Genomic DNA, 22,769 nt, shown 5'->3' with positions numbered 1-22,769 from the left:
TTATCTATCAAAATGAAAAACCCAATCTCATAAAAGATAATCAAGACACAAGTGGCAGATACAAAAGCCCTGGGCTTTCCTGACGTGCCACACGCCGAAGTAATGGCTATATCCCTTTCTATTTCTGACCGCCGATCACTAGCAATTAATTTTCATCTCTCTTGCACTTCTGCGCACTGTATGCTGTGTGACGATTCTTCTACATACAGCGGTACTGACGGTCCTTAGAGAAGAACTGTTTTAAGGGAAGATCTCCTTAAACACTTTCATTATAGTGTGGGGAGACAACAGGGTGAAGAACAGGAACAAGTAACAAGCACAGAGTGAAGACATTCATTCATTCATTCATTCCTCTTTGTTCTCTCAGCATTTATTGAGCATCTCTTTATGTGGTGGTCATTGTGTCAGCCCTTCAAGACAGATGGACCAATGAGGGATAAGAAAGGCCACCATGTAACAAGTATTGCAGTATAAATTCAGGTTCTTAAGAACACAAACTTGGGTCTGGCTTACCTCACTCAGGATAGTGTTTTCTATTTCCATCCATTTGTATGTAAAATTCAAGAAGTCCTTGTTTTTTACTGCTGAGTAATACTCTAATATGTATATATTCCATACTTTCTTCATCCATTCTTCCGTTGAAGGGCATCTAGGTTGTTTCCAGGTTCTGGCTATTACAAACAATGCTGCTATGAACATAGTTGAGCATATACTTTTGTTGTATGATAGGGCCTCTCTTGGGTAAATGGATGGAAATAGAAAACACTATCCTGAGTGAGGTAAGCCAGACCCAAAAAGAGGAACATGTGATGTACTCAATCATATTTGGTTTCTAGCCATAAATAAAGGACATTGAGCTTATAATTCATGTTCCTAGAGAAGCTAAATAAGAAGGTGAATCCAAAGACAAACACATAGGCATCTTCCTGAATATTAACCTTCATCAGGCGATGAAAGGAGACAAAGACAGAGACCCACATTGGAGCACCGGACAGAAATCTCAAGGTCCAAATCAGGAGCAGAAGGAGAGGGAGCATGAGCAAGGAACTCAGGACCGCGAGGGGTGCACCCACACACTGAGACAATGGGGATGTTCTATCGGGAACTCACCAAGGCCAGCTGGCCTGGGTCTAAAAAAGCATGGGATAAATCCGGACTAGCTGAACATAGCGGACAATGAGGAATACTGAGAACTCAAGAACAATCGCAGTGGGTTTTTGATCCTACTGCACGTACTGGCTTTGGGGGAGCCTAGGCAGTTTGGATGCTCACCTTACTAGACCTGGATAGAGGTGGGCGGTCCTTGGGCTTCCCACAGGTCAGGGAACCCTGATTGCTCTTTGAGCAGATGAGGGAGGGGGACTTGACCGGGGGAGGGGGAGGGAAATGGGAGGCGGTGGCGGGGAGGAGGCAGAAATCCTTAATAAATAAATAAATTTTAAAAAAAAGAACACAAACTTGAAGCCTCTATCACAGACCTGGGGAAGGAGAAAGGTTCTAGAGGAAGTGCTATGTCAAGTAAAAAGGAGTCAGGTGGGTTTTTTTTTTAAGATAAGCAGGGCAGAATCCAGGAGTCGGGCGTGGGGAGTGGGGGCTGCAGTGGTGGTGACACCCGGGTAGAATAGGAATTAAAGTGTGGGGTGCAGGGTGGAGAAGCACGGATGGAATAACCATGCAGGAGTGGATCACAAAGGACTCTGCAATTCACATACAGAAATCTGACTGTCCTGAGCCTGGGGGAGGCGAAGGAAATGCATGTTTTGGAAAGCCAGTTCTGTCTGCACAGACCTGTTTGAGGAAGCAAGGGCTGACAGATCTGGGAAGAATTGAATGAGATGACAATAAGAGAGAAAAATCCAAGTGTGTTAGCAGTCACGTGACAGCAATAATTCACACGGGAGGAAAGGGTGGTAGAGGTGTGAGGTAAAGTTAAGGGAGAGGTGTTCATGACCCATGGAAATGTGGGTAGCTGGGCGGGTGAACATGAAATTCAGGACCCAGAGCTGTGTTCAAGTCATACATCCGACACCTACCAGCACTTGGAAGCCTTTATCAGGAGCCAAGGGATGGTAGTGTGCGAGAGATAGCCTAAGAGAAGAATGGCAGGAGATAACCCAAGGAAACCTGCATCCAAAATGGATATAGGAAGGAAGGACCACAAAGCAAGGAATAAATAAAGCAGGGTATAGTTGGGTGAGGTGGTAAAAGCTCACAGGTGCTGTGGTGAGCATCATCCCTGTAATTCCTGATGAGCATGCTCGGGGCCGCGCATGGATTTACAGATATGGTAGATGAAAGCTAGGCAGCCAAGGGGTGAAGGCAAACAAAGTAAAGCTGCTGAGAGACTGGCCTACCTAGGAGGGAGGGAGGGAAGAGCCCCAGGGAATGTGGCTCTGGAGAAAACCCGCTCCTTTCCTATGATTTAGCTGTTGTTGTACACTGAAATACTTTGGAACATTTACAAGTGTACTCTGAGTGCGGAAGCTAGCTGGGAGACCGTGGTTACAAGACAGTGGAAACGCTTGCTACCTCTTGAGTCAGCTTCAGCAGAGGATGGGGCTTGATCACAGGAGAGGATTGGTCCCAAGTGGAAAGAGAGCACAGAGAAGGTTAGAGGGCTGAGACAGATGAATGCAAGTGTCTCGCCTGGATCACAGGGCTACAGGAAGGTGGGGCCTCTGCCGGGTTCACTCAGAGCTGTCCTGGTAGCTAGGACTGCGAGAAGCTGAAGTCAGTTAGTCCTAGCACATCCAAGGGAGACACTGGTCTGCCTAGAACAGGGAATGTGAAGTGTCTGTACAAGTGAGGGCACACTGGGGCAGTGGGCACATCAAGCAAAGACGGCCCAACCTAGCTAAACCTTCCCAAATGCTGGTCACACCAAACAGTTCTTCAGTTTGAAAAGCTTCCTCTAAGCAGAAAGCCCAACAGATATGGGTCCAACATCTAAACAGATACAGAGCGTCTGGGGTGGCAAGAATCCTATGAGGAGGATGTTAGAAAAATGTTACTAAAGAGCTTCCTTGGGAGCTGGGGTTAAATTGGTTGTAGATTGCTAGTTAGCCCAAGTAGGTCCCTGGGTTGGTTCTATCCCAAACGTCCTTGCCCCAAAAAGGTCCCTTGGGGAATTGAGGATGAAGGTTGAGAAAATACTTAGGAGGATAAGGTAAGACTACCAGATGCTCTGTCTGGGAACATCATGCTGACAGTGAGCTCTAGTCGGGGGTGCCTTGAAGGAAGAGAGCATTGCTATGATCCTACCCTAGAAGGCAGGTCTGGTAGAAACCAGGGGCCCCACCTCCTACTGCATGGCATAGGGTCCATGGTATAGCCTCCACTGCTGGCTGCTTGGACATGCTACTGCTCCACTCCACAGACCTGAAATAACCCCGAGCAGCTAAGGCCAGTAGAGATACGGACCAAGCAGGTATGCTGGTCCAGCTAGCAGCAGAACCCGTCTGAGAAGATGATCTGACCTTACTAGGGCCACGCAGTTCACACGCTAACACTGGCGAAGATTCTGAGGGGCAGGGGACACAATGCTCTTAGGGGATCTGAGCGGTAATGGTACCAGGACAGAGCTTCGTGAGGTAGCCTTGGGGACCTATTTGCAAGTGCAATCTGATGGGATTTCTAGGTCGGAGTGAGAACCGAAAATGCCAGGCAGAGAAGAAGTGGGCCACAGATGAGGGCTCCTTATGTTGGGGGTTGTCTGACACCGAGTTTACACACACATAAACACTTCCCAGATATCTCTGCAAGCAAGTGCGATCTCATCTGTCTTCACAGTTCAAGTGCTGACGTCACCTTAGCAGATATATTCATGTCTAAGATGCTTCTTGATTGGGACCCTAAGCCTTCTCAATGCCTATGATACAATAACTCTAAAGCTGATGTTCTATGTTGTAAGTTTAAGAAACTTTCACTTATCAATTTTTTTTTATGTATATGAGTGTTTTGCTTGCATGTCTGTGCACCGTGTTCATGCCTAGTACTCATGGAAACTAGAACAGGACATCTAATCCCTTGGGACTGGAGGTACAGATGGTTGTTGAGTGGCCATATGGGTGCTGGGAATTGAACCTAGGTCCTCTGGAAGAGCATGGATGCCGTTAACCATTGGACCATCTCTGTAGCCCCCGTTATAAAGTTTTCAAAGTCTGATGAACATATATAGTTATTAAACATATAAATGTTCTATGTTAAATAATAAATCATTAAGAAAAATAAAATCAGGAACTAAGGATGTGGCCCAGTCAGTATCAGGAGGCTTGCATAGCACTGGCAAGGCCCTGGGTTCCAGTCCAGCATCTTAAATTTTCACTAGAGAAGAGCACTTGAATGAAACCCATACTGAAAACAGATTGTGGGGGTCAGGGGTGCAGTTGTATAGCTTGGAACATACTTGGCAGGTGCAAGCCCCTGGGTTCCCTAGCAGTAAAATAAAATTTGTATAAACATTGCATAATGTGTAAATCAGTAAAGACACACTACCCCTTTAAATGTCTATCATTTCTTTGTTGTAAAAAGAGCATTTGAAATTCTTTCTCTAACTTCTTCTGTAATATATAATGTGTCATCCTATTGCATGACACAACACCAGAATCTAGTTCCCCTAAAACATATGTTATTTTTAACCTGTCAATTCAAAGAAATGAAATAAAAATAAGTGATGTCTTTGAGGGTGATTTGTACGTTTTAAAGTATGACTTCCTACTGTGATTTTGTCTGCATTAATATTTCCTGCTCTACGAAGACAACACCGCAGCGGTAAATCTCACTTGCGGGCACAGACAAGTCTGCTTACTTCCTAGAACACATGTCTCTCACATGAGCACCTATTCTTCTGAAACTGCTCCCGTAAACACAGAAAAGGTAAAATAATGAGGACAGCCCGAGCATTTTGATGGGTTATAGGAAAGGCAATGGGTAGGTAGTCCCGTGGCCTGGGCAGAGAGGCGAGCCAGACTACCACTTCAGCTTCACTCTGACCCCACCATCTTGTTCCCTGCTGGCGGGGGCTGGACTCTGCAAGCCACCCTCCTCGGAGTGCTGATGTGGACCAGAGCACACCTCTGCTGGCTCCCTCTTCTGTTCTCTTCTACTAAACTGCTTCCCGCACCCACTGAGCCTCTCCTGTGTGCAGCAGGTACCCAGGACATCAAGCACACTGACTACTTTCTGCTCTCATATATGGAACACATATAAAAACGGAATTCTTCTGACGATGCAGTCATTACCGCAGTACTGAAATTCCCAAAGGGCGTCATAAAACCCTACAGCATTACTGCAAATATTGACAAACACTCACGAACAGACTGAGGTGCCTCCCCTTGCTAGGACAGAAACTAAAACCTCACTGCTGACATTTTCCTGGGTAACTAACTCTACCATCCAGAAGTGACTGCATGGTCCCTAACTGTGCAGCTGACAAGAAAAGAAGATATTGCAAGCTGACGCAGTATGTTCTCAGAAGGGGCTCCAGAACCCAGGGTTCCTGTGGCTTTTACTCCAAAGCCTATGGGGTCAGACCCACCTCTCTTATAGAGACTGAACTCCTTTAGAATCAGAGCGTAGCATGTAGAGAGTGGCCAGGTGGCCCTGCAATGAGTCACCTGGACATCCTTGTCAGGTGGGATGTAGTCCTTTATACAGGACTTCTGGACTATCAATGTCTTTTTTAAATTAAAAATTTATCTACAGATGTAAAGTGAAATATAAACATGTGTAAGTTCTGTCCTTAACATTCAGATGGCCCAGGACAAACAGAAAACATAAAATACAACACTATGAAATGCCTGAATTTATCCTTGCCTAGGATTATAGTTTGCTTTACTGAACTTTCTATATTAACATCTGTCCTTCCTTCCTTCCTTCCTTTCTTCCTTCCTTCCTTCCTTCCTTCCTTCCTTCCTTCCTTCCTTCCGTCTGTCCTCCCTTCCTCCCTTCCAAAATTTCCTTATTTTATGTGCATTGATGTTTTGTCTGCATGTATTTCTACGTGAGGGTGCCAGGTTCCCTGGTGGATTACAGACACTGTAAGCTGCTGCATGGGTATTGGGCATTGAACCGAGGTCCTCTGGATAGGCAGCCAGTGCTCTTAACCACTGAGCAATCTTTCCAGTCCCTAATTTCTTAGTCATGTTTCTTTCTTTCTTTCTTTCTTTTTTGTTTTTGTAGCCTGGCAGTATTGGAACTCTTTCTGTAGCCCAGGCTAGCTTCGAACTCACAAAGATCTGCCTGCCTCTGCCTCCCAAGTGTTGGGACTAAAAGTGCACGATGCCACTGTCTGTTTTTCTATAATAAATAATGGAATATATTAATATTATTTCTTGACAGGTCTCCCTGGGTTGATTTTTGTTATTGGTGGGCTTCAATTTGCCAAGAATTAAATCTTTAGTATTGGAAACAAATTAAAATATTATAAAAGAAACAGTACAAACTTTTATAAAAAGCCGCTCTGGCCTGCAGTAAAAAAGAGGTGACCTGAACCAGTTCTCCAAGTGACCCAAGCAAGCCACTGAAAACAAGGCATCTCTTTGTTTCTCATGTTCCAGTGGGCACAGAGTAGCTAATATGTTTCCATCTGGGGCAAGGAGCACAGAGATGTCTGAGCACAAGGCCTCTGTTGTCCTGCCACCAGGAGTCTGGCCATGTGACAGGCTGTATTGATGTGCATGCCATATGACATTGCTCGTGATGTGCAAACCTCTCCGGGGATGCTGTGTGGTGGGACCTTCAACTTTTGGAAAACTATGGGGAAAAATTATTTCCGTGCACTCGCATGAAGTCCATTCCATTATAATGTCAGGAAATGGATCCCTAGAATCTAAACAAGTACCGTTTACCCCCTTCATATAAACATAAGTATGCAACTCTACGCAACTCCCCACGATGGATACCTCACAGCGCACTAGAATTAAATTAGTGAGTGAAGATGATAGCCAGGAAGGGAATCTGTTCAGATGCTACACTCAAATAGGCTCTAAATTCAAACCAGAATCTCAAGCACTGGCCCCAGCACTTTGTGGGGGTGCCCTCAGCAACGCATAATCTAAAACCTTCACGTATAAACCTTGGGTATCCTGGATGCTAGCCCTGCACTCCTTCCACTATGTTGTAAACGGCTTTTATTGGATGAACAAATGGTAAAGCCATTCTATGTTAATGGATGGTGCTACAAAAGGCACTAAGGTACAACACCACTTGAGCCTCCCGGGGGGGGGGGGGGGCGGGGGGGGCGGGGGGGGAATACAGGACAATTTGTAGAACTGTCTACGGTGAGCACATGTCAGCCACGAGGGCCTCAAGCACTTACGGCCCATCGCCACAGAACTCAGTGATAATTTCGCCCCTGGATAAGAGAATTCTGTAACTATGCACAGATTTATTAGGTCCCAGGATTAAAATTCTCTCGGAAAGAATAAAAAGTAATTGTACTTTAGAATGCATTGTAATATCCACATGATTTGAAAACCGTCACCTCAGCAAAACTAAAGGAGGGGAGAAGATGCAGAAGTTAAGGGCGCTGCTGGCAGTGTGAGCATAAACCTGTGTGAGTATGGCAGGTGACGCAAGGCATGGTCTGGCGCGTTCATGTTGCCATCACGTGGAAACGGGAATCCCTGCTCCAGCAGAAGGCCCAGCTTCCTTCCTTCCAATCGCTGAGAGCTGGCCCTGACTCCCCATCCTTCTAAGCCTTTACCCTGCCGTTCTGTTCCACTCATGCCTCACTTCTGTTTACAGGAGGAATTTCCTTCCTGGGCCTTTATGTTCTTGTTTTCCTGGTTTCTAGCCTCTCTCCTAGAAAATGTAGTGGATCTGTGGTGTTATCAATTAGCTCAGCCATCTGCTGTGATCTACACTCACCTACCCGTTCGTCTCTGCTCTTCAGATGCCCCAAATGCCCTTCAACTCGGTATGTCTATAAATGGATTCTTCTTCCCCCTCCACCTAAAATAGGAGTAATCCTAAGTGCCCCCACTGCTCACCTGGAGAGCGCCCCTCCCAACAGCTCTGCTCCGCACTCTTTCAATGGTTTCCACCCTTACTGCCACGCCTGCTTACCTCTTCCCTTCACCTTCCATGGCTGTCAGAACAGGAAACGGAAATCACCAATGTGACCATACCACCCTATGGTCCTTCCACGAGACCTGAACACACACGCCTGAAGGGCCAGCACTATCCAGCCCCTCCTATCTCTATCCACCAACTTTCTAGTCACTTTGGTCTACCTGGTGCTCACAGAGCTCCGACGGGCTGAACTCTGTCATTTCCTTTGCTGGGGGCCCCCATCATTCCTCAGTCCACGTCCTATTTATCTTGTAACTACCAGGGAGACCAGCCTCAACCACAAGAAAGGTCATACAGCATATGGTAAGGTCACATCAATTCCTGAGAATCTGTCACAGCTGGTGTAATGTACTTCCTAACTGGATCTCTGGAATACTAGTGTCTGCCTCTGCTGGCAGGCAGACAATTCTACCAGGGTAAGGGGCCACATCTATTTAGCCCACTACCGTTTTCCTAGCTGCCTTTCCACACAGAAAGGACACGAGAACTCCAACTGTCATCATTTTGAGCCATTTTTAAGGCCCTCTGCTTCCTTCACCAGAGAGCACTATCCCTTAAACAGCATGGCCTCAAACAAGTACTCCTGACGGCCTTGACCACATCAGGTTTCCCCAAGTTAGTCACAGGGCAGAAAAGTTATGAAGAAAATTGGGCATTACAAAGGCTATCCATGGAAACCAGACCTCAAAAGGACAACCAACCCCAGCCATGACTCAGCAAACGTGGCATGGTGGCTTTTATGGTTTTCACTCGGAGGGTTCCATTCCTTTCCTCGGTCTCAGAGGGGTGCTGGTGTGTGTCAGATATGCAGTGTGCTGGGAAAAGGAGCCCCGTGCTTGTGCTAGGAGGAAAGATGACTGTGAAGAGTCACCAACTGAGTGAGGCAAGGGACAGCAAGAAAAAGGCCAGGTCTCACTGGGGACACAGCATCTTCCAGTAACCCCTCCATTACCAACTACCACCTGCCGCACCTGAAGAGTGTGGGACTTGGCTTAAGAGATTCCACCGGTGACTGATACCACTACCATTTCTCTAGTACAGGACTTCTCAAGGGTTCTAAGAGGAGGAGAGCTCAATTAATTCACCATCTTCTCATACAGGGCCAGTTAGTCCATCTGTGGACACTAATCCATCGACTCCACAGCTCCAGTCTTCTTTGTGCCCCATGTGCATGGAGGGGGCTGTGGCAGAGGAAGCACCAAGTGGGGGGTTGTGAACCACTGTTGTAAGAGGGCTAGGAATGGGGTGGATGGAGACACCAAGGCTTTCCCTAGTTCTCTTTAGAAAAAGTCAAAGCTCTGAACGTCACTGAAGGAATCTGCTTTACTTAAAATGAGTTTCAACTTCCTACAGTGCAACTTTCTGATGTGTAAATTATGTACATCTTTCTTTCAAGTCCTGTCTACAGGTAAGAACAAAAAAGGCCAGGGCTGAGCAGGAGAGCACACAGCCCTGTAAGCCCAGCAATTGGGCAGTGGAGGCAGAACCGTGGATTCCAGGCTGTTCCGCAAGACCCCCTCAAGAGAGCAAGGAGGAAGATGAAAGGAGAGGGGATGACAAATGACAAATTTGTCCAGAACGAACCAAAGATGATATATGGAGGCATGTCGAATCACACAGGGGGAGAGTTGTAGACAAACACAGACAATACAACCAACCAAAGGAGTGTGGAGTCTTTAGCCCCAACAAGAGGAAAATAGGAGAGGTTTATCAGCATCGTATACTATCCACTGTTTAATCAGAAACAAAATAGGCAATATAAATTTTTAAAAATAAAATATGGACTCAATATAATTGAAGGTCAGAAATGAGGCTTCATGTTTTAAAAAACAGTTTTCTTCAGAGGAAAAAAATCATTATGAATTTTTAAAAATACTAACTTTCATTATTCTGACCAACTTGTGAATTTAGAAAGATTTATTTGTGAAGTAATACTTTTCGGGAAGAAAAATATCCATTTTTGAGAACAGTACGGGAAGGTATGAATTGTAAGTAATTATATAATACTACTGCAGTGTGTTGGTAATTCGCGAAGAAACACACAGGATGTCCAAAAGGTAGAAACATGTTAATGTTCTCCTCTTTACAGGAAATGACTACACCATCTAGCGTAATTTATTTTGGTGTTTTGCCCAGTGTGATATCAGATTTCTAAGAACTGTAAATTTTTAGGTGATTTCCCCTGAAAAAAAAATACGAGTGAAGTAAAACTACGGGTTGATGGCAGCTTCTTGATTATGAGTTGGAACACTCGGGAAAACATAAACACCGTGCAAAAGCCCAGCCTGTCCGTCTGTGTGTGAAACTGGCTTGAGGAAGGCAGTGGGAAGGATGGGCAAAGTGAGCACCAAAGAAATGAATAATGTGCAACACACATAGAAATACATCCCAGAAATATATTCGCACTATCTTAGGTCAGGCGCTCTGATTCTAATGAAGCTCAGGTGAACAATCACAAGGCAGCCCCGGCCTGACTCAGAACGTAGCACTAAAGGTTGCGTGGGTGATAAATGGGTGCATACAGATGTGAGTCCTGCTATATTTTTCATCTAACATCTGTGTTGGGTTTTTTTGTTTTTGTTTTTTGGTCATCTAGCTCATCACTTTAGCATCACCTCAAAGCAACAGGCCTGAGTGAGCTCCTAGAACCCTGAAAGGAATGGCCACTCCAGGAGGTGTCACACAGGTGACTCGGATGAGTGTCCTCAGACCAGGTAAACATCAAACAACAAACCATGAAGGAGCCCTTGAGTAATGTGGCCACAGGACTTCCTTGTGTTGGAAATCTGTGCGTGGCTGACACACGGATGCGATTTTAAAAGAGTATCCTTACCCGAATTATTTCTTCCACACAGCTGTTGCTCTCTCCAGATCTACTCTCCTGAAAGCAAAGGAAAAATAAATTAGTCTTGATCGAACGGAAGGATGGCCACAAAGAGGATGACAAGCAAATTTCCAAGTTAGTGGGGCTGGGGGGCAGGGGAGTAGGCAATCTTGGCCTAAGGGAAGGTTGAAGGCAGGGAGTGCTGATGAGGAGTTTGCCTGGATGGCCAGTGCTCACTGGGCAGTTCCCATTGTGCCTGCTTCCCCCTTCTTGGCAGGCAGAGCCACATGCATATGCATGTCCTCAGACTCTGCTCAGAGCTCTCCCGCTATGTTCATTTAAGTGGGGAAGTTCCTAGAAACACACACAAAAAAGCTCCACAGTTCCTGAGAGCCATCCACCCTGGGCTTCATTCAAGTGTGGAAATCACTGACTTTACCACAGAGCAGATCCAGTCTACCCGTGAGATATACGCCATGGACCAGATGGGTATGGTGGTTACCACAGCTTAAACAGAAGCCTAGTTCTTCACAGCCCTCAAATCCTACCTCTGAGAGGCAGGGTGAGTCTAAAACTAAATACCAAATGAGAGCAGCCACAATCCTCTGGGCACTGCCAAGTACGCTGGTGTCGGATCTCACCAGAGCCACTTGCTCTGCTGTCCTGCTTGTACCGGAGGCAGCTCCGAGGTGGTGGCCTCGGGTCACAGCTGATTGGAGAAGACGTTAAGCTCCATAGACTCTTGTTTAGTTACCACTGGTTACACAGCCAAGAGCAGAGGACGTGGTTTTATGGGAACATAAAAGCAATGAGCATCTACTGTTGGGTGTGCAGCCTGTGGTCCCAGGGAAGTCATTCTGCGGGTCCTGTAATTCAAGGGTGCCAACCACAGCATAGTGTGACATACCAGAATGGGACATTTTTGTGCTCTGTCAATCAAACTCACTGCCCTTTCTTCACAACTCCTTTTCCTCCAGGAACGCCATCTGTGCCTTCTGTAGTTTCTGTAGCTAATTCTGAAGCATCCGTTGGGTCATAGCTCACCCACAGTTTCCTCAAAGTAGATTTACTTGACCCTGGCGTTCTCAGTATATGCCCTGTCTCATCCTAGCCTCCTCACAACTGCAATTCAATACCCGGAACTATCCCCCTATTTAGAACACACCCCATGTGCAAAGTCTCTGTGTCACTCCAAACTGGGTATATACTGTCTATAATATGCATGTCAGCTGATGTCAACCTAAGGAAGGAATGAATGCATTTCCTTTCTGTGGTCCTCTTATTTAAACTTGTCTTTTGTGAAACGGTCTTCCTACACAGCCGAGGCTACTCTGAAATCTAGCATCTGCCTGCCTCTACCTCCCAAGTTCTGCGTATTATATTCATTACCACACCAGGACACTTCCTGATCTTCTGAGGTACATGAATGTACTTCATCAGAATCTACTTACTCTACAGAGATGGATGCCGCCTCACTTCTGGTCAGCATGTTAGATGTGAAAAAGTCTCACAGGTGACTCCAACTTCCTCTGACATAGGATTAATGATTTGTCTGCTTCTGCCAACTGAGGCCCAAGAAATTGACATGACTTTGAAAAAAAAAAAAAGCCCATAAATTACCACAGCATAGACTAGAGTGTAGGATGCCTGACGTGGAGCTGTAGGAATTCTGATTGACAGATGTTCCCCAATCGTAAGCACTGTCCTTGAAATAAGCCAACTCTCACAGCAGGCATAGGCTAATTTGTTTGAGAAACAGAAGCTTGTGGGTAAGAGCACCAAGGGCTACATAGAAAAGTCTCCATCAGGCCAGGGTTTCGTGGGCCCATGGAATGGCCCCTCTGGTGTGTAATGGGAAGAATTAGTGGTCTCATTTGGAAATTTTATCTTCAAACTCACAACCATTTCCCTTACATTCAAGTCTCCAACTGCTCTTCCAAGAGGACACGCTGACAATGCAAACACTAAACTCTCAATATACTTCCTATTTTCTACCTTAGAAACAATTAGAAGGGAAAATGTGGTCTCACATGACCCAGGTACTACAACAACTTACTGAAAACACTTCAAATTACACTTCAGGTTAAAGTCCTTAACGGAGCCTCCTCTGAAGGCAGAAACAGATCAAGAGACAAGAAGTCTGCTGTGATATGGTTTCCTAGAGATGTCAGAGAAGCCACGCCCACGAAGTCTCATCGACATGGCTGCCTACACAAGATCTGTACAAGAACCGCAGTGACAGACAAGCTAACATGGAAGAGGAAGTCTCATGGGGTCTTCACCCTAGACAGAGAACTACAGGGACTAAGAATGCTAAAGTAGGAGAAATAGTCGTCCCCAGAGAAGAGCACACCAGTTGCTAATCTCATACAAGTGGTCATCCCTGAAGGCATATACATACAAACAGCATCATATGGATTAAGCAGGTCATATTTATATATTTAGGAATACACACACACATTAAAGAATTAACAGCAATAAATTTGAGAGAGAGCAAAGGATGTAAGGAAAAGGTTAAAGATAGGAAAAAAAGGGGGAACAAAATAATTATATTTTAATTTAAAAAAAAATGAAAAAGTTCTCTGAAAATAAAATTTTAATTTCCCTCGCCATGATGTATGTAGGGGACCAACTGCTCTTCCAATGATGTTCCCTACTGCCCTCTGAGTTCCCACTGCCTTACTTTAGGAAGGGCACACAAAGAGAAACGTGTAGCGGGTGCACTGTGGAGCACTCTGTCCCCAATGGCAATGGACTACATAGGATTATGACATTGGTTCACCTTAACGGCAGTGCAAACCAGGATAGACACAGCTGACCACCAAGAGAAGGTAGCAAAGTGAGGACCAGACAATGGGCTTCCAATGTCTGTCTGAAGAAGTCCCACTCTTGAGTCAGAGTCTGAATAATCTGAGCAGAGTGACCCCCTTGTGTCTTCTGTGCAACAGTTCTCCTGAAAACTCAAGAAGGGTACCTCAAAAGAAGTACTCTACTGGCTTGGATCTTCAGGGCTCCAGAGACACTGGGGTGGACCCATGGGGCACAATATCGAAGCAAGTCTGATTCAAAAGGCACCCAAGAGTTCTTTCCCGCAAAATCAATGAGTTTGACAGGGAAATTATCATCCAAAGAAGTAAAGGGCTCCTCTATTCAAAATCACCACAGCAGCAAGAGGCAGCCAAGGCAGGAACCACACATGCCTTCAGCAGCCTCCTAGTGACTTTTCTATTCCAGGCAAACGTCCTATGCTCACTCCTGGGGCTGTCTATAGTGGAGCTGAGGTTCATGTTTCAAGTGGGGAAATGGAAGGATTCTGATAACATTCAGGTGAATTTCTTCATCTTTTTGATGCTACACATTATTCAACACTTAGCCATGGCCTATCAGTCAACTAACCTCCACATTATATACAAAGAAAAGGGAAGGGAAACCGGAGAGGAAAGGAAGAGTCAAAAGCCATTGTCCTTTCTAGCCAGTAAAACATACAGGAAGGGTATATATCCTCAGAAATGGGACCATGAAATTCCACTCAGCCTTTTCCAAATGCAGAGAAGGGGTAGGAAGGGGAGTAGGAGAGGGAAAGGGACAGAAAAGCTTTCTGCCTTTTGGGGGATCTTTCTCAAGTCTGAGTTCTACTATTGTGTGCTTTGATTATATTTACAGTGTGAAAACTTTCTCTGTTTATGAGCAAGGCTAAGACGTGCATGTAATTTACATCTCCAAAATTGTGTTTGCGTTTTTCCCAATAAAATCAGTGCTTCCCTTGGAAAGGTACCCACTGAGAAAGAGGCTGCACAATGTAAATTTTAATTACTCGGTATTTTTTGTTGTTGTTGTTGAGGTTTTGTGGCTGTTGTCTCATGCTGAGTTGCTGTGCTGTTGCCCCGTATTTACTGTGACTCTGATGAACCCCCCCTTCGTTTTTCTATCATTACATTCTGAAATCTGTCAAAACAGTCTCACCTCATTGAAACTCCAACTAAACTTCAATTAAAAGCCAGCATCCCTGGCCGATTCTCCTCCGCAGCCTTGGTTGTTACATGCCATCCCCGAATCCTACCGCTCTCACACACTGCACAGCCTGCCAGGGAAACGCGAGGACTGAAGTTCTGGGAAAGGAGATCTCAAGAGGCAGCCAGCAGCACCGTGTCCCTGACAGCCCACGGCCTTAATTACCATGCCGAGCACAGCACACTGGAAGGAGCAAGGCTTAAGGAGAAAAGGCTCCATCAAATCAGGGTGAAATGGCATTTCATGGCAGAGGAGATGAGCTGCACACAGGACACATTTTAAAAACAGTTTAACTCTTCATCAGACACATTGCAAGGAAAAACCTCACCACGTCTCTGACAGCAAATCCTCAAAAGACCCTTGAACATTTAGAAATTGTTTATAACACACACACACACACCCCTAAATATTCCTACAGGACAATTTAAAAAAATCTTACTACTTTTCATTTACAAAAAACCTGAGACAAAGAAACTGGGTATTCTATCAACACTATTAAAAAAAAAAATCCCGAAGATCTAAGCTAACACCAGGAAATACCACAACTCTGTGGGAGGCCCCATTTCTAAGATTAAGTCCTGGTGTAGCCCTCGCTCTGAGTACAAGATGACTGTGACCAATGAGGCAGATGACCCACAGGGTCTCAGATTTTGCTTCTCTCTGCCTATCTTGACATGCCACCATCCAGGGCTTTACTCTGCTTCCCTGTATCTGAAGCTGCAGAGCCAGTTTCATCTCCCCTGCTCAGCCTCCCAACCTCACCTGTGCTGCTCACCCATGCCCCTTCTGCTCTGCCATTTCCATGCAGCTCAGCCTCGGGAATCTTACCCAGTGTCACCACCAGCAGTGAGAGAGACAAGCAACCGCAAGATAAAAGGGGCGGAATAAAGGGCGATCATAAGAGGTAAAAAGAGCAACAGTGGAATTATCATTACCAGCTGAAGGGCAGATTGCAGAGTCCAGGGGTTCACTGCAGAATGAGGAAGAGACAGGGCACAAGCAGACCATCAGAGTAAGACAGTTTAGGAAAGAGGGAAAGAAGCAGGCCTCTCACGGTTGGAGATCCTCAACCCACCCCTGCTTTTCCCTAACAAACTAAGGGAACTACCAACCAAAAATAAAAATAAACTCATCTGAAAGGAAACAAAACGTTTGAACAACAAAAAAAATCACATAAGTCTAAAATGATAGATACAACAAACATAGAACACAAGTAAATAAAAACACATGAAATTGGAAACTTTTTGAAAAAAAACCTCATTTATAAAATAAGCACTTGGACTTAGAGGCCTGAGGCAACAAGTAACATAAAAAAATCACCTTCCAGCCAGGTAACTGAAGTATTTCTAAAGTTTTTCTCTTTCATGTAGAAATTTTTAGAGAGCAATGCAATTTATTTTTATTAAATTAGAAAGGAAGGAAGTCTCAATCTCACATGAAAATAAATACAAAACCCCTAATACATTATTAACACATATCACTCCACAAAACATTAGAACTAATGGTATGTACTCCAGGAATGCAATAGGAGTTTAACATTTAATTTTAGGGACCTTTGAAAGTATCATATCCCAGGGCAAATAAGTAAAACTGTGGTCAGCTAAGCCTGCTGAATTCTTAATCATATACTTGGTAAAACCTACAACGGTTTACTTTTGTTCTTAAAAATGGCAACTGACAAAATGGAAACCAGTGTGGAGAGGGTCCTCAAAAGGCTGAAAATCGATCTAGAACAAGATCAAACTGTACAACTCTTGGGCCACATGGTCAAAGGACTGGATACTACAGTGGCACTTGCTCATCCATGCTCACGGCTGCTCTACTCACAGTAGCCAGAACTTAGAAACAGCCCAGATGTCCATCAGCTGGTGAGTGGATAATGAAAAGTGGTACATTATACAATGGAGTATTATCCAGTTGTTAAGAAAAATAAAATTACGAAGTTTTCAGGTAAATGAGTAAGAGCTAGAAACAATTATCCTGAGAGAGGTAGCCCCGAACTTCCCACACCAAATATTGCATATTTTCTCTTTTAGTTGATGTTAGCGTTTAGACTTTAGATATGTGTGTTCCAACTAGAACAACTGAGAAGGTTAGCTAGTCAGAGACGAGGGTAGGGGTCTCTAGTTCTTCTTCCCAAGAAAGGAGAAATTAAACAAAGTATTATAAAGAGACAAAGGGGAAAGTAGATGAGGAGGATTAAGTGCAAAGGGTAGAGTAAAGGAGAGAATACGGGAAGAGCCAACCAACATCAAAGAATTTTAAAAACCATACAAAAAAACCTACAACTGTCAAAGCTTTCTAAGAAATATACACATATGAAGGGAATTTAAATAATGGGAAAGAATGATGCCAGCTAGACATCTTATGACATCAAGTAAAACAACCCCCCTGCAAGGAATGTATTGCATATTGCTGAGTCACTGATCAAATGGGTCCCATAGACTACTCCCCCAAGTCAAAAGCTATTGCCAAGGTTATAGATCATCCTTCACTATCTGTTAGTAAGATCCTACTGCACTTACTATGACACTGAACACGGAGAAAGTGAGTTAATACACAACTAGGAGCTTTACTCCAACTGACTAGCATTCATGGTGCTAGAAGGTACTTTGCATACTACCAGAAGAAAAAAAGTAATCATCGATATCATTCAGCTACAAAAAGTATACGGCCAAAATATACTGCATGTAAAATACTTTTTTAACGAACAAAGCTCAATGGTGCTTTTGTGTAATAGCATGAACAATTTTAAACTATGAAAATCTCATGCACTATACAAAGAAAAATAAATGAGGATTAACTTTAACAAGAAAGGACTAAGGTATGCACAAGAAAAAACTTAGGGAATCCACTGAGAGAATGAAAAATCATACTTGATGGAAGCAAATACCTTTGGACTCTAACACATAATGTGAAACCAAATAAATAGAAGGAGAAGAAAAATAAAACAAACTGCATTAGTTTAAAAAGATATAGCTAGGCATAGTGACTCATCACTGTAATACCACACTTCAAAGGAGTGTTGTCACAAGTTCAAGGCCAGCCTGGCAGGGTTGGGAAAGCCAAACACTATTTTAAAGTGTGCTACCAAGCAGCATCAGAGTATTACTTACAATGCACACGTCACTCACATTTATTTATAGAATATTCCCATCATTCCAAAGGAAAACCTCCCACAACAAACAGCATTGTTTTAATATTTTACTATACTAACAAATACACTATAAACATTACTAATCCAACAATCAGAAATTCAAAATGCTTTCATTTTTTGATATGATGTTATAAGTCGAGAATTCGCATTAGACCTCATGTAGGATCCAAGTATGTGCACCAAAATCACTTAAAATGTCAGGCTATGCATGTGAGTTTTATTTGAAAACGTAAATGAATTTCATATTTAGACGTGAAAACTGTCCCCCAAACATCTTGCAGACATTAGAAATTTTAAGACATCTGAACTCTGCAACACTTCTGGTCTGTTATATTTTGGGCAAGGGAGAATCAACCTATACTACCCTTTAAAGAATAAAACAAAGAAACAGTCTGGGCTTCACAAACAGTCTATGTTTATATAGCAAGTTACAGATACTCTACCTCTCATTATTGTGTTCAGAACCAGGCTCTAGCAAAGCACTTGGTACAACCTCAAGGGTACTTACTATATGATACCTGTTGAATGACAAAATAAGTGGCCAATATACTTATAAAGAAAGAGAGACTTTTTTTCCAAATCACAATTTCTGGGTTCTGGGGAGATGGTTTAGTTTATAAAGTATTTAACACAAGCATGAAGACCTGAGATTGCATCCCCATTTTCCATGTAAAAGGTCAGATGCAGTGGCATGCTTCATAACCCTGGTGCAGGAGTGTGAGAGAGGCAGACAATCTCCAGAAGTCACTGGCTAGTCATAGTGTAGGCCATCAGTGAGCTCTGGGCTCAGCTAGTGAGCCTGTCTTCACAAATAAAATGGAGAGTGACAGAAGAAGAAACTATCCCATGACAACCTTTGGTTTCTACATGTGTGCATACATCTATATGCACATATAAAAATGCACTCATATAAACACTATACATGGTCAAATAAAATAATAACAAATACCACGAAAAATTAAAGTTCTGAATATTGTAAAAGAAAAAAAAACCTGGGTGGTCATCTGTATCATGAGAGATGTCTTCACTTTCCTGTAAACAGTAACAAATGATGGCTGCTTTAAATCTTAATTCTTAGAATATCAACATTTATTTACTTCATTAAAATTAAACTTATACCTATTAGAACATACACTACTCATAGGAACTTAATTCCCTAATTCCCACACTGGCACCCATAAATCAAACCTTTCATGAGCAAGCAATATTAGTAAAGGGTTTCTGGCTGAACCGCCCCCTTGTGAAAACTTCAATTTGAAGTATCTTGAACAAGGGAAAGAATGTCGCAAGTGGCGAATTCCACATCTCCTCTCCAATGATGCATCATGATCAAAATGCAGGTACATAGACATGTTGCATAAGATTCTCTATAGTCTTTGTGTGTGAAGTACACAGCAACCACGAATTTCACTTAGACTTAGTCTCACCCATGCAACATCATCGTACATATGAAAATATTCCAAACTTTTTTTAAAAAAACAAATTATGCAACGCTTAATCCTAGTAATTTTTAGATAGAGAATCAATGATTTAATATCCATATCAGACTCTTAGCAACAGGATCAGGTCATCCAGCTATAGTTATATTTTGATAATGAAAGCTAATGATTTCAATCAATGCATGCATGCAAGTTTAGTGGTCTATCAGTGTGTTTCCCTTTGTCAAAAGCCTATTGATGTCACGAAGAAATAAGAACCAGAGATAGTGACTTTGCATCTCGGCCACTAGTTGATATAGAGTGCTTTTCTGTGGGGCCATGCTGGAAGTCAGGGTCACCTTCCACACTGCCCGGTCAACAAGGGGTAAAGAAATCACAAGGCAGTCATAAATGAACACTTGTAATCGACATCAACAAGAACATGACAAGACCTCTCCGTTCTTTCATCTCAAATCACTCCTCCCAGCGAGACCAGCAGGCTCAAGAGAGGTGACAAGACTGAGCCGTTCAACACTCCTCTCCAGGCAAGCCTTCAGGGAGACATCTGAAATGCACCATTTCCTATTTAGTGTCTTCCTGAATCTCATCCTGCCCCCAATTATCTATCAGCCTCGTAATCTAATAAAGAACAGATAATATGCTCTTTGTGAGCGTCAGAAGCTTTGCTGGTAGAACGACTCTAAAACACATCCACTTAAAGGATAAAGAAAAACGCCCAGGAAAACACATTCAGTTATCACTGGTCATCAGAAGCACATTTTCCTTCTCCAACCATGAAATTCTAAACACAGAGACTTGCAAGCTGGAAAGAGTAATCGAATGTGGCTGATGAAATTAGCCAATTAAAGAAACTTAGGACTACTCTAATTTGTGTCCCCAGGTTAGACATATAATCAATCCTCTTTCAGCCAGGAATGGAAACGGCACCGTGGAGCTGTGCATTTGACAGTACAGGCTGAAATTCTTATCCAAAACATTCTAACCCGGTTCAGGTTCAAATATTGTGCTAGTTGATAAAAGCAACCTTAGGAGGAAGGTTTATTTGGCTTGCATGCTATCGGTTATCAACAGGAGAGGCTAAGGCAGGAACTTGAGTCAGGAACCTGGAGTCAGGAACTGAGGCAGAGACCACACAGGAATGCTGCTTGCTGGCTACACTTTGTGGCTTGTTTTGTTTGCTTAATTATACAACCCAGGGCCTCCTGCCTAGGGGTGGCACCATCCTCAGTGCCCAGGGTCCTCTTAGATCAATCATTATTCAAGAACATGCTCCCCAAAATTGCAAAATGGGCTGTCTGAAGGAGACAATTCCTGAGCTGACATTCCCTCTTTCCACTGACAAAACATAAACCAGTACAAAAATACATCCATGAACTATGTGACCTCAGCAGTGGAACCCAAGACTAAACATAAAGTTCACTCATGCTTTGTTTACATTAATTTTGCATGCATGTGTATAGTATATGTGCACATGTGTGTGTGTCTTGTGTTTGCGTGTGGGTGCAAGTGTGTGGGGAGTGCATATGGAGGCCAGAGGACAACCTTGGATGCCATCCTCAGGAGTTCACCTCATTTGAGACAGGAACTCTCAGTGGCTTGGACTTACCCAATTACACTAGACTGGCTCACCAGTAAGTTCAGGGACTCTCCTGTCCTCACCTCCCCAGCTTCGGGATTACTAGTGCATACCACCAGGACTGGCATTGTCCCTAGGTTCTCAGGACTGAGCTCCTTACCCCTGTGAAGAAGCACTTTACCGACAATCTCCTTGGCCCTTACGTAGTTAATAATTTCCTATATTTTAACTCCAAGCTATCGTTGTGGAATTTTCCATTTGAGGCACCATATCATTTCTCAAAAAGTTAAGGATTCTGGAGCATTTTAAATTTCAGGCTTTTGGACAGATATAGGCCCCTATATTCTCTTTGGAGCAGTCCATTAATTTTATTTGATTATTTTTCTAAGCTAAATAAGACGCAGAGCACCCTGTCATATGCCATGGCTGCTGAGTCTTTACCTCCACTTTCCTTGACCCTCCCCAACAGGTCTCAGGTCTCTGTGATCTGACAGAAGGCTTCCTCTGTCTACATGACGTAACTATTTCTATGAATGCTCTCCAAGGAGACATGACATAAATATATGCAAAAAACAAATGAAAACCCTGCATCCAGCTGACGTGAGCAGAGGGCAAAGCCTGTCGGAGGGGAGAGTAAGAATTACTGGAGAACGAGACTGAGGAATTCACACCTCACATTGTTAATAGCTGAAAACCTGGCAGAAATCAAGTTTGGTATTCCTTATTCTCGTATCTAAATGCTTAGTATTTAACGATGCTACTTTTTGTTATTTGCAGCTTTACATTGCTGAGTCCATCACCATAGTTTTTTGCCTATTTGGGAAAGGATTTGCAGGTTACCAGTAAGAGTTCTTGAGGAGACAAAAACTTTTACCTTCTCCCTCTGATGTCTATGCACTGAGCAATTTCTGGAGACACAGTATGTGGGTCTTGACATGAGGCAAGTTTGTTTGCTTCTGGACCATGGGTAGGCTAGGAATTAGCTGGGCATTAATCATGCATTTCCCTCTTATCTGGCTCAGAAAGCCCCTGGAAGTGATTGCTCATCACTGAGTTTCCATGAAGAATGTCATTGGAGCAAGTCATCTTGTAGTCCTCTTTAGAAAGTCCTTCCCATCATGTCTTTCCGTCCAAAGCCTCAGGGTGAGATCTGGCAGAAGGGTTCATTCTGTCTACACAACATAACTATTTCTATAAATACAGCAATCTTTGTACCTCCATCCTTCTTCATGTAGCTCTCATTCCACGGGAAGAAGTTACCTTTAGCAAACCAAGAGTTTGCAAAGAAACAGACATCATACCATGGCATATGATACACGGATACCATGACAGCTTCTGTGTACATAGAAAGTGAATATCCTCTTTAATATCCCACTAACACCATAAGATCAGCTCCATAGTACACACAGAAAAAAAAAGCCATTTGCATAGGCCATCCTTCTTCTCAAGTCTTTGGCTTCTCTCTCTCTCTTTCTTGCAAGGGATGATAAGGCACACTGCAGCAAGAATCTTCAATCTCCAGGGGTTTGCTTCTGGACCATGTGTCCAGCAACCACATTTACCCAAACCAAAAATGCTAGGTACAAAAAAAAAATCTAATTGTTGTCCTCCTAATGATTATGTTGCAATGATTTAACAAGAAATGAATGGCTTCTGTAAAACCAGCAAGAACAGCTGAATTAAGTCAGA

The 22,769-nt window shown here is 43.6% G+C and overlaps 1 protein-coding gene across 6 annotated transcripts in view; it reads right to left on the bottom strand.

The window, feature by feature from the left end:
* Positions 1-22,769, bottom strand: part of Aff3 (ALF transcription elongation factor 3) — a 498,774-nt gene that overhangs the window by 217,784 nt on the left and 258,221 nt on the right. For all 6 annotated transcript variants that reach the window (XM_075980378.1, XM_075980381.1, XM_075980380.1 and 3 more), the window contains one exon: positions 10,907-10,954. In XM_075980378.1, coding sequence (XP_075836493.1) covers positions 10,907-10,954 — 48 coding nt within the window. The remainder of the gene's footprint in view (positions 1-10,906; positions 10,955-22,769) is intronic.

The sequence above is a fragment of the Microtus pennsylvanicus genome, chromosome 7 (genome assembly GCF_037038515.1).
Source record: "Microtus pennsylvanicus isolate mMicPen1 chromosome 7, mMicPen1.hap1, whole genome shotgun sequence".
In the NCBI taxonomy this organism is placed as follows: Eukaryota; Metazoa; Chordata; class Mammalia; order Rodentia; family Cricetidae; genus Microtus; species Microtus pennsylvanicus.
Note: the sequence above shows the minus strand (reverse complement) of the source record. Positions and strands in the feature narration are given on the sequence as shown.